The 17,185-nt window shown below is 41.6% G+C and overlaps 1 protein-coding gene across 1 annotated transcript in view; it reads left to right on the forward strand.

The window, feature by feature from the left end:
- Positions 14,973–17,185, forward strand: part of LOC109243023 (eukaryotic initiation factor 4A-14) — a 3,430-nt gene continuing 1,217 nt past the window's right edge. The window contains exons 1-4 of the mRNA XM_019409915.1: positions 14,973–15,204; positions 16,199–16,268; positions 16,445–16,551; positions 16,642–17,072. Coding sequence (XP_019265460.1) covers positions 16,201–16,268; positions 16,445–16,551; positions 16,642–17,072 — 606 coding nt within the window. The 5' untranslated portion in view covers positions 14,973–15,204; positions 16,199–16,200. The remainder of the gene's footprint in view (positions 15,205–16,198; positions 16,269–16,444; positions 16,552–16,641; positions 17,073–17,185) is intronic.

The raw sequence follows: 17,185 nt of genomic DNA on the forward strand, positions 1-17,185 counted from the left end.
TTATCTAACATTTAATTATTTTTTGATCAAAATTTTAGGGCTATTTTGGCCAACCAACATTGTATAGATAGATAGATAGATAGATAGATAGTGTGATGACCTAAAAGGTCATCTTGCGTTTAAGAATCCAATCCGGTGTTCCGAGGCCTTCAAAACCTCATTTTATTTCTCCTCGATATGCATGCGCAGTCCGGGCTCCTTTCCGGAAAACCTTTATGTGGAAATTTGAGAAAATAATAAGTTTTGCCTTTAAAAGTTAATTTTAGTTGACTTCGGACAACATTTTGAGTACACGGACCCGGACTCGTATTTTGACGGTCCTGGAGGATCCGTATTAAAATATGGGACCTGGGCGTATGCCCGCAATCGGATTCGGAGGTCCCTAGCCCGAGTAATGAATTTTTGTTAAAAATTATTAAACTGAAAATCTAAGGATTTAAAGAAATTGATTAATGTTTGATCTCGTCGGTATCGAGCCCGTACTTTTGTTTCGGAGTCCGGTACATGTTTAAAATAATATTGATGTCATATTTGTAAAATTTGGTAAAAAACGGAGTTGATTTGACGTAATTCGGGCGTCCGATTATGAAAATAGGAATTTCAAGTGTTCTCGAGAATTTTACGTGTTTTGGTGTTAAATCCGTAGTTTTAGATGTTATTTTTGCGATTTGATCGCATGAGCAAGTTCTTATGATTTTTTAAGACTTGTGTGCATCTTTGGTTTGGAGCCCCGAGGGCTCGGGTGAGTTTCAGATAGTCTACGGAGTGTTTTGGATCTTAGGAAATCTGCTGGTATGACTTAACCTGTTGCAGGCCTCTGATCTCGCAATTGCGAGATCAGGCATTGCAATTGCGAACCCTGCAGGTTCCGGAGGTTTCTGTTCGCAATTGCGAACTTACCTTTGCAATTGCAAACTTACCTTCGCAATTATGAAGGCAGCAGAGGTGTGGAGAACTTCACATTTGCAATGGTTCTTCGCATTTGCGAGCTTCGCAATTGCGAAGCTCAGGTCGCAAATGCGACATCTGCAGCTATGTAAAAGGGACTTAGACGGGATTTTTGATTCATTTTCTAAATTTTCAAAACCTAAACCTCAAGAGGCAATTTTCCAAAGGCTAGTTCTTCCCCAAATCATAGGTAAATGATTCTTAACTCTTTTCTTTCAATATTTCACTTATTAAAACAAGATTTCAACCTAGAATCTAAGATTTTCATGGTGGAGTTGGGGGTTTTTGGGTGGAAGCTAGGGGTTTTAAAATTTGGGGATTTAGACCTCAAATTGAGGTCGGATTCTAAAATCAATTGTATATCCCGGCTCGGGGGTGAATGGATAATCGGGTTTTGGTCCGATTTCGGGATTGGACCAAGCGGGCCGGGGTGTTGACTTTTTAAAAAATGGCCTTAATTGAATTCCTTGCTATCATGGGTAGTTCCTAAGGCTTAAATTGAATTGTTTGGTTGATAATTTGCTAGATTCTATTGGTCCAGAGGCTTGTGTGAAGGAAAAAGCGGTGATAGAGCCTTGATTTTGGCCGGAGGAGCGAGGTGAGTATTGTGGCTAACCTTAGCTTGAGGGATTATGTGTTATTTGCTTATTTGTTACGTGTTTGGATGTTGAGTACGATGTATAGGTAAGGTGACGAGTATCTATACGTTGTTGTCGAGTCATAACATGTGAGTGAGCTTTATTCTTGGAGATGTTATATTATGATCATATTGTTCATGTGTAGACAAGTTAATCAATGTGTTGAGAAGTTTCTTATCATATTTTTATGGAATTTGGTATTGATGGTGTTTTTACCCGAAGTTAAAGATTGTATTGTGGGATTAAGTGTTGGAGTAAGACTTGTTGTTGCCATTTTACCTCTCTATTATTGTTGTCTCTTGTTTTGGTGAGGTAGAGTAATTATTCACGAAGGGTGATGCCGTGCACGTTTATATTATTAATATGGTGAGGAAGAGTGATAAAGCACGAAGGGTGATGCCGTGCACGTTTCTATTATTATATGGCGAGGAAGAGTGATAAAGCACGAAGGGTGATGCCGTGCACGTTTCCATTATCTTTATGGTGAGGAAGAGAGATAAAAGCACAAAGGGTGATGTCGTGCACGTTTCTATTATTTATTATGTGGTGAGGTTGAGAGTAAAAGTATGAAGGGTGATGTCGTGCATATTTCAGTTTGTTGTGTTTACTTGTTATTACCGGCTCAAGGTCTACTAGTTGTTTAAGTTCCTCTACTGCTGTGATTCTTTATTTTGATACCCCTTAGCATGTTTACCCTCCCGTTAATATCTGTTTATCTTCTGTGAATTGTTATATCTGTTAGTATATTGTATAACTGCACAGGTTTATATATGTGTCTTGCCTAGCCTCGTCACTACTTCGCCGAGGTTAGGGTCGGCACTTACCAGTGCATTGGGTCGGTTGTACTGATATTGCACTCTGCACTTCCTGTGCAGATTTCGATACCGGACCATGCTGACCTGATTTGAGCTGCCGCCTTTAGTCCAACAGGAGACCAAGGTAGATCTACCGGCGTTCGTAGACCCTGGAGTCCCCTTCCAGTTATCCTAGTTTATTGTTTTCTTTTAATTCGAGAGCAGTTGTATATTCTTTGAGCCAGTATTTGTAGTGACTCTTAGTAGTTCGTGGATTGTGACACCAGATTTTGGGGTAGTCGTGTATTAGTACTTGGATTATTATGAAATTTCGTATCCCTTTAATATGTTTAGTTTAATTGCTGTTATTTACTGAATTGGATAGTGGTTAGCGTATTGAATCTTTATCTCTTGGCTTGCCTAGCATTCCAAAGAGTTAGGCGCCATAATGATCCGGACGGTGGGAAATCCGGATCGTGAAAAGTTTGTATCAGAGCACTAGGTTGCCTAGGTCTCACAATTCACGAACAAGCTAGGTAGAGTTTGAGGGATCGGTATGAAGATGCCTGTGCTTATCCACCCGAGGTTACAGATTTTAGGAATAATTTCACTTCTATTCTTCTCTATCGTGCGATTTGAACTCGCAATGCTAATTGAACTCTCTACTCTTTCTCTTTCGCAGATGGCGAGAACACGTACCGCTTCTTCAGCTGAGCGGCAGCCAGAGCCCCCAGTGGCAGCTCCTTCGAGGGGAAGAGGACGAGGCCGAGGCCGTGCTAGAGGCTGAGGCAGGGGCATGGCTCAGCCTAGAGCTCGAGCAGCAGCACCAGCGGCGGAGCCTCAGGTAGAGTTTGATAAGGAGGCTCCAGCCCAGACCGTTCCAGCGGGGCCAGCTCAGGTTCCAGAGGGGTTCATCGCCACCCCGGTACTTCAGGATGCTTTGATCTGTCTAGTGGTTTATGGAGAGTGTCGCTCAGGCCGGCACATTGCCTGTAGCACCAGCTGTCTCTCAGGCTGGGGGAGGAGCCCAGACTCCTGCTGCCCACACTCTGGAGTAGATGGCTCCCCGGTTTCAGATTCCAACAGCTCAGCCAGTTGGGGGTAGTTCCGTCGGGTGTTACAGCATAGACCGACGATGGATCAGCTATGTCTTCTGAGGCTTTGTGGATATTAGATAGGTTTACAAAGCTTTTCACCACTACCTATGGCGGTACATCTTCAGAGGATCCCCAGGACTATCTAGACAGTTGTCACGAGGTGTTACGTAACATGGGGATAGTGGAGATCAATGGGGTCGACTTTGCTTCCTTCCGTCTGTGAGGTTTTGCCAAGAAATGGTGGAGGGATTTTTGTTTGGCAAGACCAGCTGGTTCGCCTGCTTTGACTTGGGACCAATTCTCTCAGCTATTTCTCGACAAGTTCCTTCCTGTTACACTGAGAGAGGACTATCGCAGGCAGTTCGAGCGCCGTTAGTAGGGCAGCATATCCGTTACTTGGTACGAGACTCGCTTTAATTATTTGGCCCGTCATGCTCTTCTTATACTCCCCACCGAGAGAGAAAGAGAGAGAGAGAGAGAGAGAGAGAGAGAGAGAGAGAGAGAGGGGGTGAGGAGGTTTATTGAGGGACTTGCTCAGCCTATCAGATTGCAGATGGCTAAGGAGACAGGGAGCGACATTTCTTTCCAGGATGCAGCCAATATGGCCAGACGAGTTGAGATGGTTTTAGTTAAGGGGAGTGGTCAGGGGTCTGACAAGAGGCCTCGTCACTTCAGTGGATTCAGTGGGGCCTCATCTGGAGGCCGGGGTACTTTTGGCAGAGGCCATCCTCCTAGGCCATTTCATTCAGCGCTTCAGGCTTCTCACGGTGCTCCAGGACGTTGTGGCTCTTATATGCAGTATTCCGATCAACTAGCCTACAGTGCACCACCAGCTCCTATCAGTGCACCTCCGCTCCAGAGTTTTCAAGGTGGTCACTCAGGCCGCCAGGGTCAGTTTCAGGGTCATCAACCACAACAGCCGAGATCTTGTTATACTTGTGGCGATCTGAGGCACATTGCTAGGTGTTGCCCCCGATCATCGAGCGATTCTCAATATTAGGGTTTTTGTGCCATAGTCCCGACATCGGGTGTTCCACCGCCCGCTTGGCCAGCTAGAGGTAGGGGTCAGACAACTAGAGGTAGAGGTCGAGTTATTAGAGGTGGAGGTCAGGCCGCTAGAGGTAGAGGCCAGCCAGCCAGGGCACGTCCTCGAGATGTAGTTCAGAGTGGTGGGGCCCAGCCCCGATGCTATGCTTTTCTAGCCCGGCCTGAGGTTGAGTCATCTTAAGCGGTTATCACATGTACGATTTCAGTTTGCAGTAGGGATGCCTCAGTATTATTTGATCCGGGATCTACTTATTCGTATGGTATCATCCTATTTTGCTTCATATTTGGTTATTCCTCGTGATTCTTTTGGTGATCCCGTTTATATGTCCATGCCAGTGGGAGATTCTATTGTTGTAAATCGTGTCTATCGTTCGTGTGTGGTCATTATTGGGGGTCTTGAGACTCGTGTGGATCTCCTACTTCTTGATATGGTTGACTTTGATGTCATTTTGGGGATGGATTGGTTGTCACCTTATCACGCTATATTGGACTGTCACGCCAAGACCGTGACCTTAGCCTTGCTGGGGTTGCCTCGATTAGAGTGGAGAGGGACTCCTAGTCATTCTACCGGTAGGGTTATTTCTTATATGAAGGCTCGGCGCATGGTCGAGAAGGGTTGTCTAGCTTATTTGCTTATGTCCGCAATTCTAGTACGGAGGTTCCTTCCATGGATTCTGTACCAGTTGTTCGTGAGTTCCCAGAGGTATTTCCTGCAGACCTGCCGGGGATGCCACCCGATAGGGATATTGACATCTGCATTGATTTGGTTCCGGGCACTCAGCCCATTTCTATTCCGCCATACCATATGGCCCCACCAGAGTTGAAAGAGCAGTAGCAAGATTTTCTTGATAAGGGCTTTATTAGACCCAGTGTCTCGCCTTGGGGTGAACCGGTGTTGTTTGTGAAGAAGAAGGATGGATCGATGAGGATGTGCATAGATTATTGACAGTTGAACAAAGCCACTATCAAGAACAAGTATCCATTGCCGAGGATTGATGACTTTTTATTTGATCAGCTTCAGGGCGCCAAGGTGTTTTCAAAGATCGATTTAAGGTCTGGCTACCATCAGTTGAGGATTAGGGCATCTGATGTCCCTAACACAGCTTTTCGGACTCGGTATGGGCATTATGAGTTTCTAGTGATGTCATTTGGGCTGACAAATGCCCCAGCAGCATTCATGGATTTGATGAACTGGGTGTTCAAGCCCTATCTAGATTCCTTTGTGATTGTATTTATTGATGATATTTTGATCTACTCCCGTAGCCGAGAGGAGCATGAGGAGAATCTTCGGATCGTTCTTCAGACTTTGAGAGACAGCCATAGAGGTCCGTAGTTTTTGAAATGTGAGTTTTGGTTGAGTTCAGTTGCTTTCTTGGGTCACTTTGTATCAGCAAAGGGTATTCAGGTGGATCCTAAGAAGATTGAGGCCGTTCGGAATTGGCCTAGGCCTACTTCAGCCATAAAGGTCCGTAGTTTCTTGGGTTTGGCGGGTTATTACCATCGGTTTGTGGAGGGGTTTTCATCTATAGCAGCCCCGATGACCAGGTTGACCCAGAAGGGTGCCCCGTTCAGATGGTCAGACGAGTGTTAGGCGAGCTTCCAAAAGCTCAAGACTGCTTTGACTACGGCGCCGGTGTTAGTATTGCCCACAGGTTCAGGGCCTTATACAGTATATTGTGACGCATTTTGTATTGGACTTGGTGCGGTGTTGATGCAGGGTGGCAAGGTTATTGCGTATGCTTCGCGGCAGTTGAAGATTCACGAGAAGAATTATCCATTTCATGACTTAGAGTTAGAAGCCATTGCTCACGCGCTGAAGATTTGGAGGCACTATCTATATGGCATGTCATGTGAGGTATTCATGGCTCATAAGAGTCTGCAATATTTGTTCAAGCAAAAGGAGCTCAATTTGAGGTAGAGGAGGTGGTTAGAGCTATTAAAGGACTATGATATCACCATCTTGTATCATCCCAGGAAGGCCAATGTGGTGGCCGATGCATTGAGTAGGAAGTCAGCTAGTATGGGTAGCCTTGCATATATTTCGGTTGGTGAGAGGTCGCTTGCATTAGATGTTCAGGCTTTGGCCAATCAGTTCGTGAGGTTGGATGTTTCTGAGCCTAGTCCTGTTCTAGCTAGTATAGCCGCTGGATCTTCCTTGTTGGAGCGTATCGGGGAGCGACAGTATGACGATCCTCATTTGCTTGTCCTTAGGGACTGTAAGGCCCCGTGAAAATTTTCATTCAAAACCTGAATCTCGTAGTGCCACGTTGGATTAGGTGTTAGAAATTCCTAAAATTCTTCGCGGCTCGCAAGCTCGACGCGGTTCGGACCCTTTTGTACTGATCTATGCATTTAAAATTCAAGAATAAAAGTTTTCCAGAAAAGTGAAATTATGCGGTCGAGAATGCGGTCGCATATCAGGTATGCAGACCGCATATCCTCCGCAGAGTGAGTTAGTGTGTTGGTCAAAAATTGAGGTCAACTATGTGGTCGATTATGCGATCGCATAACCAATATGCGGACCGCATGGTCGTCGCAAAATTTCCTTAGGATTTTGTGAAGGGCAGTTCTACGGTGCATTATGCGACTGCAGAACATGTATGCGGACCGCATTCCGGCCGCAGACCCAAACAGTGTGTCCAGTTCTTGGGAAGCATTTTTGCGGTCCATTATGCGGACCGCATGTCAGCTTTGCAATCGCATATGCGATCGCAGATCCAAGTCGGGGCTCCAATTTTCTAAATTTTAAACCCGACCCCCTGACGTTATATCCTGTGCAATAGCTTATTTTGAGGCTATTTTCTTGACACCTTTGGAGTAAGAGAGAGAGGTCTAAGAGAGAGAAAGTGCTTCCCATCAAAATTGCTCCATGAATCCCTGTTAGATCATTGAAGATAGTCAAGTGAGAGACCTAAACCATCGCCCCAAGAGGTAAGACTTCATCACCTCTGCTCTGATTTTTACACATAGCTACAAGGGGTCATTAGTGAGGTAATTCATGGGGATAAGGGGGATTGCTCTGCATGCATGTGTTCTTGAAAAATATGGGGAACTATAAATGAAGAGGAATGGGTAATGGGCTAGTATAATCTTGCATAAAAGAACCATAAGGCCTTAATGAATACTAAAATGCTCGATAAAATGCTCAAGAGAGCCTAGATTATGATCTTTTTCCTGATTATGAGTTAAATTGTGCTATATTGCTTAAATAGATTGAAGTGCGAACATTCCGGAACGTTATAGGATTAAGGAAAGCTCGGTTGAGGTATGTATGGCTAAAACCCCATCTTTTAGAAATTGAGTTTTATTGGTGGTTGTGTGAATAAGGTAAGATCAAAATTGAATTGTTGTACTGACTGTTATTTCACTTGAATTGGTGCTGCAACCTCGTATGCGTGGAAAGTATATCTCAATATGATTAATATGCTATTCTTGGTAACTTAAAGAAAGGTGCAAGGACTATGGATCATGAATTGAAATTCCTAGACCTTAAATTGAAATGGAAGTTGCATATGTTGTGCCATCTATGTGAAGTCTCCTCTATGCCTATAATTGTTATTGCTCTTGTGTGCACTTATTATCTTGAATAACAAGTTTAATATTAAAACTGGGTATGACGTGAAATTTGGCCTAGTGCCAAATATATGACGTGATAGTTGTGGCCCCATGTGCCTATGGAACGATATATGTGAAACAAAGGTTGAATTGAGATGATTGATGGAAAAGGGAAACGCCTTGGTAAGGCGGCCTAGCCGATCAGGCCGAGATTGGACGCCATGCCGTACATGGTGGTGATATGTTGATATTGACCCTAGATAAAAAGGGGAGAGAGATTGTGATTGAAGTGTATGTCTCAAATGAGGCAGCCTAGCCGATCGGGTCGAGATCGGACTCCGCTCAAGCTAGCGGTGGTATGCGAACAAGGATGAACAATATGAAACACCCCACACTGAAGGCTATGGAAACATAATGTGAAAATTGCATGATTCTTCTATATTGATAATGTTGTGATCGTAAAAAGCTATTGGGTTATTCTTGTGATTTCTTTATGTTTGGTATGAAAGTTCTTTCTAACTAGATGGTGTTTAGTTATACATACTAGTACTATTCCATGGTACTAACGTCCCTTTTGTCGGGGGCGCTACATTTGTTCAAATGAGTGTAGGTGGTTCCATTGCAGATAGTGTTGATCGCGTGTAGCGGAGTACCTTCTTCCCAAAGTCTTGGTGAGCCCCTTTCTCCTTCAAGGGGTTAGATTGCACATCTTTTGTTGTAGACTCCTACTTTTGAGGTATAGCTGGGGCCTTGTTGCCGGCACTGTTATACTTGTCTTTTTACATCCTTAGAGGCTCCGTAGACATATGTATGGGTTATGTACGGGTGTTTGAGGGGTCCACGATCTATGTTGTAATTCTAAACCCATGTTATCTATAAATTGTAACTCTACGGGAATTTCGGAAACTAACTATAACTACGGCTTAAGTTTGAAATATAAAATGAACTAGCATTGTTAAATGTACTACCTTTCCTCGCTTAAATAAAAAGGAAACATGGTTACCTTGTTCATGATGAGTTGGGTAGGAAGTGTGTGATGAGGCTTGCTCAGTTGGGTTCACTCGATCGAGCACCGGTCGCGCCTTCCGAGGTTGGGGCGTGACAGGGACACAGTGCGACACGGCAATGCCAAGCAGGTTAGGTTGGAGATGATGGAGTTATGAGAATGCAGTCGTGTTTGTGTGCCTAATGTGGATGGGCTTCGTGAGTTGATTCTAGAGGAGGCCCACAGTTCCCGGTATTTTATCCATCCGGATGCCGCCTAGATGTATCAGGACTTGCGGCAGCATTATTGGTAGAGGAGGGATGAATAAAGATATTGTCGCATATGTAGCTCGCTGTCTGAATTGTCAGCAAGTAAAGTACGAGCCTCAGAGACCTGGTGGTTTGCTTCAGAAGATAGAGATTCCCGAGTGGAAGTGGGAGCGTATCATCATAGATTTTGTTATTGGGCTTCCACGGACTCAGAGGAAGTTCGACGCAGTTCGGGTCATTGTGGATAGGCTGACTAAGTCAGCGCATTTCATTCCTATGGCAGTTTCCTATTCTTCGGAGCGGTTAACGGAGATTTACATCTGTGAGATCGTTCGTCTACATGGTGTGCCCGTGTCTATCATTTCTGACCGAGGTATGTAGTTTACCTCGCATTTCTAAAGGGCAGTGCAGCGTGAGTTAGGTACGCAGGTCGAGTTGAGCACGACATTTCATCCTCAGATGGACAGCCAGTCTGAGCGTACTATTCAGATCTTGGAGGATATGCTCCGCGCCTGTGTTATTGACTTTGGAGGTTCTTGGGATCAGTTCTTGCCGTTAGCAGAGTTTGCCTACAACAACAGCTACCAGTCAAGCATCAAGATGGCTCCATATGAGGCATTATATGGTAGATCGGTGTCGATCACCGTTTGGGTGGTTTGAGCCAGGAGAGACTCGGTACAGATTTAGTACAGGATGCCTTGGATAAGGTTAAGATCATTCAAGATAGACTTCACGCAGCTCAGTCCAAGCAAAAAAGTTATACCGACCGTAAGGTTTGTGATGTAGCATTCATGGTCGGAAAGAGAGTGTTGCTTCGGGTATCGCCCATGAAGGGCGTAACGAGATTTAAGAAGAAGGGCAAGTTAAGCCCTAGGTTCATGGGGTTTTTTGAGATTCTTGATCAAGTGGGAGAGGTGGCCTACAGACTTGCGTTGCCACCAGGCTTATCAGCGGTGCATCCAATGTTTCATGTGTCCATGCTTCGGAAGTATCACGGTGATCCATCCCACGTGTTAGATTTTATCACTGTCCAATTGGACAAGGATTTGACCTACGAGGAGGAGCAGTAGCAATTTTAGATCGGCAAGTTCGCCAGTTGAGGTCAAAGAGTTATCCTTCGGTTCGGGTGCAGTGGAGAGGTCAACCTATTGAGGCAACTACCTGCGAGTCTGAGTCTGATATGCGGAGCAGAAATCCCTACCTTTTTACCAGCTCAAGTACTTTTCTATATCCGTTTGAGGACGAACAGTTGTTTAAGAGGTAGATAATGCGATGACCTAAAAGGTCGTCTTGCGTTTTAGAAACCAATCCGATGTTCTAAGGCCTTCAAAACCTCATTTTATTCCTACTCGATTTGCGTGCGCAGTCCGGGCGCATTTCCGGTAAGCCTTTATGTGGAAATTTGAGAAAATAATAAGTTTTGCCTTTAAAAGTTGATTTTAGTTGACTTCGGCCAATATTTTGAGTAAACGGATCCAGACCCGTATTTTGACGGTCCCGGAGGGTATAGTAAAATATGGGACCTGGGCGTATCCAGAATCGGATTCGGAGTTCCTTAGCCCGAGTAATGAATTTTTGTTAAAAGATTATTAAACTGAAAATCTAAGGATTTACAAAAATTGATTAATGTTTGATCTTGTTGGTATCGGACCCCTATTTTGGTTCCGGAGTTCGGTACAGGTTTAATATAATATTTATGTCATGTGTGTAAAATTTGGTGAAAAACCCGAGTTGATTTAACGTAATTCGGGCGTCCGATTGTGAAAATAGCAATTTCAAGTGTTCTTGAGAATTTTACGTGTTTTGGTGTTAAATCCATAGTTTTAGATGTTATTTTGGCAATTTGATAGCACGAGCAAGTTCGGTTGATGTTTAATACTTGTGTGCATGTTTGGTTTGGAGCCCCGAGGGCTTGGGTGAGTTTCGGATAGGCTACAGGGTGTTTTGGAACTTAGGAAATCTACTGGTATGACTGAACCTGTTGCAGGCCTCTGATCTCGCAATTGCGAGATCAGGCATCGCAATAGCGAACCCTGCAGGTTCCGCATTTGCAAGGCTATCATCGCAATTGCAATAAAAAACTGGGCCATACAGTTTTTGCAATTGCGAAGATTTCTTCGCATTTACGAAGTAAAATTGGGAGGGGCAGTGATCGCAAATGCGATCATTATGTCGCATTTGCGGAGGTTCCCGTTCACAATTGCGAACTTACCTTCGCAATTGCGAAGGCACCAGAGGTGTGGAGAACTTCACATTTTGCGATGGTTCTTCGCATTTGCGAGCTTCGCAATTGCAAAGCTCAGGTCGAAATGCGACATCTGCAACTGTGTAAATGGGACTTAGACGGGATTTTTGATTCATTTCCAAATTTTAAAAACCTAAACCTCAAGAGGCGATTTTCCAAAGGCTAGTTCTTCCCCAAATCATAGGTAAATGATTATTAACTCTTTTCTTTCAATCTTTCACTTCTTAAAATAAGATTTCTACCTAGAATCTAGGATTTTCATGGTGGAATTGGGTGTTTTTGGGAGGAAGCTAGGAATTTTGAAATTTGGCGATTTAGACCTCAAATTGAGGTCGGATTTCAAAAACAATTGTATATCCGGGATCGAGGGTGAATGGGTAATCAGGATTTGGTCCGAATTTTGGGATTGGACCAAGCGGGCCCGGGTGTTGACTTTTGTTGACTTTTTCAAAAATGGTCTAAATTGAATACCTTGCTATCATGGGTTGTTCCTAAGGCTTAAATTGAATTGTTTGGTTGATAATTTGCTAGATTCTATTGGTCCGGAGGCTTGTGTAAAGGGAAAAGCGGTGATTGAGCCTTGATTTTGGCCGGAGGAGCAAGGTGAGTGTTGTGGCTAACCTTAGATTGAGGGATTAGGTTTTATTTGCTTATTTGTTATGTGTTTGGATGTTGAGTACGATGTATAGGTAATGTTACGAGTATCTGTACGTTGTTGTCGAGTCATAACATGTGAGTGAGATTTATTCTTGGAGATGTTATATTATGATCATATTGTTCATGTGTAGACTAGTTAATCGATGTGTGGAGAAGTTTCTTATCATGTTTTTAGAGAATTTGGTATTGATGGGTTTTTTACCCAAAGTTGAAGTTGGTATTCAGGGATTAAGTGCTGAAGTAAGACTTGTTGTTGCTATTTTACCTCTCTATTATTGTTGTCTCTTGTTTTGGTGAGTAGAGTAGTTAAGTACGAAGGGTGATGCCGTGAACGTTTATATTATTTATATGGTGAGGAAGAGTGATAAAGCACGAAGGTGATGCCGTGCACGTTTCTATTATATATATGGTGAGGAAGAGAGATAAAGCACGAAGGGTGATGCTGTGCACATTTCTATTATTTATTATCTGGTGAGGTTGAGAGTAAAACCACGAAGGGTGATATCGTGCATATTTTAGTTTGCTGTGTTTACTTGTTATTACCGGTTCAAGGTCTACTAGTTGTTTAAGTTCCTCTACTGCTGTGATTCTTTATTTTGATACCCCTTACCATGTTTCCCCTCCCGTTAATATCTGTTTATCTTCTGTGAATTATTATTTCTGTTAGTATATTGTATAACTGCACGGGTTTATATAAGTGTCTTATCCTAGCCTCGTCACTACTTCGGCGAGGTTAGGCTCGGCACTTACCAGTGCATGGGGTAGGTTGTACTGATACTGCACTCTGCACTTTCTGTGCAGATTTCGATACCGGACTGTGCTGACCCGATGTGAGCTGCTGCCTTCGGTCCAATAGGAGATCCAAGGTAGATTTGTCGGCGTTCGCAGACCCTGGAGTCCCCTTCCAGTTATCCTAGTTTCTTGGTTTCTTTTAATTCAAGAACAGTTGTATTTTCTTTCAGCCAGTATTTGTAGTGACTCTTAGTAGTTCGTGGATTGTGACACAAGATTTTGGGGTAGTCGTGTATTAGTACTTGAATTATTATAAAGTTCCGAATTCTTTAATCTGTTTAGTTTAATTGTTGTTATTTACTGAATTGGATAGTGGTTAGCATATTGAATCTTTATCTCTTGGCTTGCCTAGCATTCCGAAAAGTTAGGCGCCATCACGATTTCGACGGTGGGAAATCTAGGTCGTGACAAATAGATAGATAGGTCAATTATCTAAATTTTATCTGTCAATGTCTCATTCATAGCCACCTTTCTCGTAATGGCACCGTTTGCAAATGAAAGTTGCTAATTGGAAGCAAAAAAACTAAAGTGCTAACCATTCATTTCAAGAGTTACGTGCATAAGGATATTTTTTTTAAAATAAAATATTTAGAATTTATAGAAGGATATTTTGGTAATTTAACTTTTAAATTTTGAAGGTTAATAGTAATACTTTCTCACAACCAAATTCTTATAGTACACTTGTTAAATAATATCAATATTATTATACAAAGCTTTGAATAAATAATTATACATGAAAAGAATGAAATACAAGTTTATGTGAATATTTATATATATGAAGCATTGTATAGTGACATATCTGATGAAATTAAGATGATTGGGGAGCTTAGTATATTTACCAACAGCAGAGAGGCCATTGACATTGGATGTTCAGGCCTCAACCAACTAGCTTATTAGATTGGATATTTCTGAATGGAATCGAGTTTTGGCTTTTGTGGTCTCCCAGTCTTACCTTTATGATCGCATCAGGAAGCGTTAGTATGATGACCCACATCTGCTTGTCCTTAAGGACACAGTTCAGTATAATGATGCCAAGAAGGTTATTATTGGAGATAATGGTGCATTAAGGATGCAGGGCAAGCTGTGTGTGCCCAACGTCAAGAATGAAGAGAAGATATGGAAATCCTAAAATCAGTTATTAAAAATAAAATAAAAAAACTGAGAACATAGCTGGCACAACTTTATTACACGCCCATGGATAAAAATGTTCTGAAGAAGAGATTAAACCATTAGCACATGCATGGGGCGTGCCATATTTATTGATTAAATTAAGCATAAAGATTTGAATTTAAACTCCATTGACAACCATTAGAAACTTTGAAACTTTTAATTCGAAAATTGGATTTAAGTCAATCGTTATTTATTTGAATTGGGTGTTGTTGTAAATTATTGAAAATACTATTTGGAGTTTATATCTCAATTTTGAGAGAATTTGTGAGAATCGAGTTGGTCTTGGTTGAAATTTCATATTGAAACTCGAAAAAGAAGACCTAAACAAATTATATATATTTTGTATGTCGTGTGTAGAAACAGTATATAAAATATCTACAACTTACATAATTATATACAAGCTGTATATAATTTGTATGTGAATTGTAGTTTTTGACTGGATTCTGTAAAAAAAATAAGTATTAAAAGTTGTAGATAAATTATAGATTTTGACCGAATTTATATATATTTTGTAAAAGATATTAATTATTTTTATAAATATGAAACTTAGAAAAAATCGAATAAATAAATTTAAAATCTCGTATATATACAAAAAAAGTCCCCTAGTTAATTCTACTTTTAATTATGATAAAGGAACTGACCTAAATTAGGCCCAAGAAGCCCAATAGAAAATGTAAATCTAGCCGTCATTTTTATGGAATCCAGCCCATTCTCGGGGTTAAAATAGGAATTTCAAACAATAAAAGACAAAGCAACATGTTACAGAAAATAGTAAATACAATTCCATAAAAGTAACAATTACAGAAAAACCATAAAAATACACATAACACAACGCAAGAGTCTAATCTTTCTATTCTCTTTTCCTCTGAACTCCTGCGGCGTGGATCCGAGGAGTTTCAGACAAAAACAGCAGTCTTTGCAAACCCTAACTCTCCAATCTCTTTTACCCACTTCTCCTTTCAACTCTCTCTTTGCTATTCCTCACATCTTTTCCTCATCTCTATCAGGTTAGCTATGCTTTTTTCTATAATCTTTTTTTGTATCTTGATGATTAATTGTTGGTCTGAATTGGTTTCTAAAGCTGGTTTTTGGGTTATTTAGCTGTTTCTGTATGTGTGATACTTTTTTTTTGACTATTTTGGATAGAGATCTGTTTGATGTGATATTCTTGATTGTAAAAATATCATCTTTGTTTATTATCTGTTTGGAACATGAGCTATTTCACTCTCATAGTGCTTGTATTATGATATAATAACCTGTTTATAAAGTATTGTGCAAAAGGATTATCTTTTGAAAGGAATGTGAATGGTGGTCATTTGGACCTTGGATTTGTAGTTGAGTTCCTTATGGAATGAGACTATCATTGTTTTGATGCCATATATTCTTTAAGTAATGGGTGTTTTGTGAGATTTTCACTCAGTTATGGATGTATTTGATAATTGGAAAAACTGGATAGTTGGATACCTACTACGTGGAGGAAGTAAATCTGGGGATTATAATGCCTTATTCTGCTATCTGTTCTTTGTCTTTCGTGTAAAGCTTGACATGCTTCTCGTCGTTAGCGTGATGGTGTTGTAATTCTGTTTTTGGAGTCAGTATCTATCTTTTTGTATTTTATGTAGTAGCCATCACTACCATATGTTCTTCCTTTTTTCTGCCTTTGTCACTTTGACTCAGCATCAAATAACTTTAAAGGTCGGTTGGCAGTTGGCTTAAATCAATTGCTTTTTCATGCGTATCTCCTCTTTCTGTACTTTGCTTCTTTATAAAGAAAGAGGTGTACATTGGTTATGAAAAAGAACATAAAGAAAGAAACCATACATTTGGTTGTGGCTTCCACCCTTTCAATATTCGAGAAGAACAGATAATATTATTGCTAGTGCTAGTATTGACAACTGTGATATTTTCACAGTAAGGTTTTGGCTTTTCCCCTTAGTTAAGCTCAATATTGTTCAATGAATTTCCATAAGAGTAAAACCATAGTTCTTTTATTTGCTACAGTCATGGCTGGCTTAGCACCGGAAGGTTCTCAATTTGATGCTCGTCAGTATGATGCCAAAATGACTGAGCTGTAAGTTGTTTGCTCTCAATTCTATAGGATATATATATCTGGGAGCAGAAAACTACTCCTACCTTTTATTTCCCTCCTTAGGTGCTTTAGCTATCACTTGTGACGATGTTGTGTTCCTTGTCTTTGCTGGCTCAATTATTTTTTTATTTTTTGGATGTTTTGACATGCTGAAACAGGCTTGGGACTGAACAGGAGGAGTTCTTCACATCATATGATGAGGTTTATGACAGTTTTGATGCCATGGGTTTGCAAGAGAACCTTCTTAGGGGCATCTATGCTTATGGTAAATGCACTTCTCAATAGCACATGTGGTTTTTCTTCTCCCTTGTTAGATTTAGCAGGGCATTTAACACCTGGCTTTAATTACTTGAAGGTTTTGAGAAGCCATCTGCTATCCAGCAAAGGGGTATTGTCCCATTTTGCAAGGGTCTTGATGTGATCCAACAGGCACAATCTGGAACCGGAAAGACGGCAACTTTCTGCTCTGGAGTTCTCCAGCAGCTTGATTACAGCTTAGTCGAATGTCAGGCTCTGGTTCTGGCTCCAACCCGTGAGCTTGCCCAACAGATTGAGAAGGTTATGCGAGCACTTGGTGACTATCTTGGTGTGAAGGTTCATGCTTGTGTAGGAGGTACTAGCGTCCGTGAGGATCAGCGTATCCTTCAAAGTGGAGTTCATGTGGTGGTCGGTACTCCTGGCCGCGTCTTTGACATGTTGCGCAGGCAGTCTCTTCGCCCTGACCACATCAAGATGTTTGTTCTGGATGAAGCTGATGAAATGCTCTCAAGAGGTTTCAAAGATCAGGTTGCCATTTTCTCCTTTTATTTCATGCTTTATTTTATGTTTTGTCCTTCGGGTTGGATTTTCTTATTTATTAGGTTTCTATAATAGTTAGTGCACAAATATGGGGATGTGTT

The sequence above is a fragment of the Nicotiana attenuata genome, chromosome 2 (genome assembly GCF_001879085.1).
Source record: "Nicotiana attenuata strain UT chromosome 2, NIATTr2, whole genome shotgun sequence".
NCBI lineage: Eukaryota > Viridiplantae > Streptophyta > Magnoliopsida > Solanales > Solanaceae > Nicotiana > Nicotiana attenuata.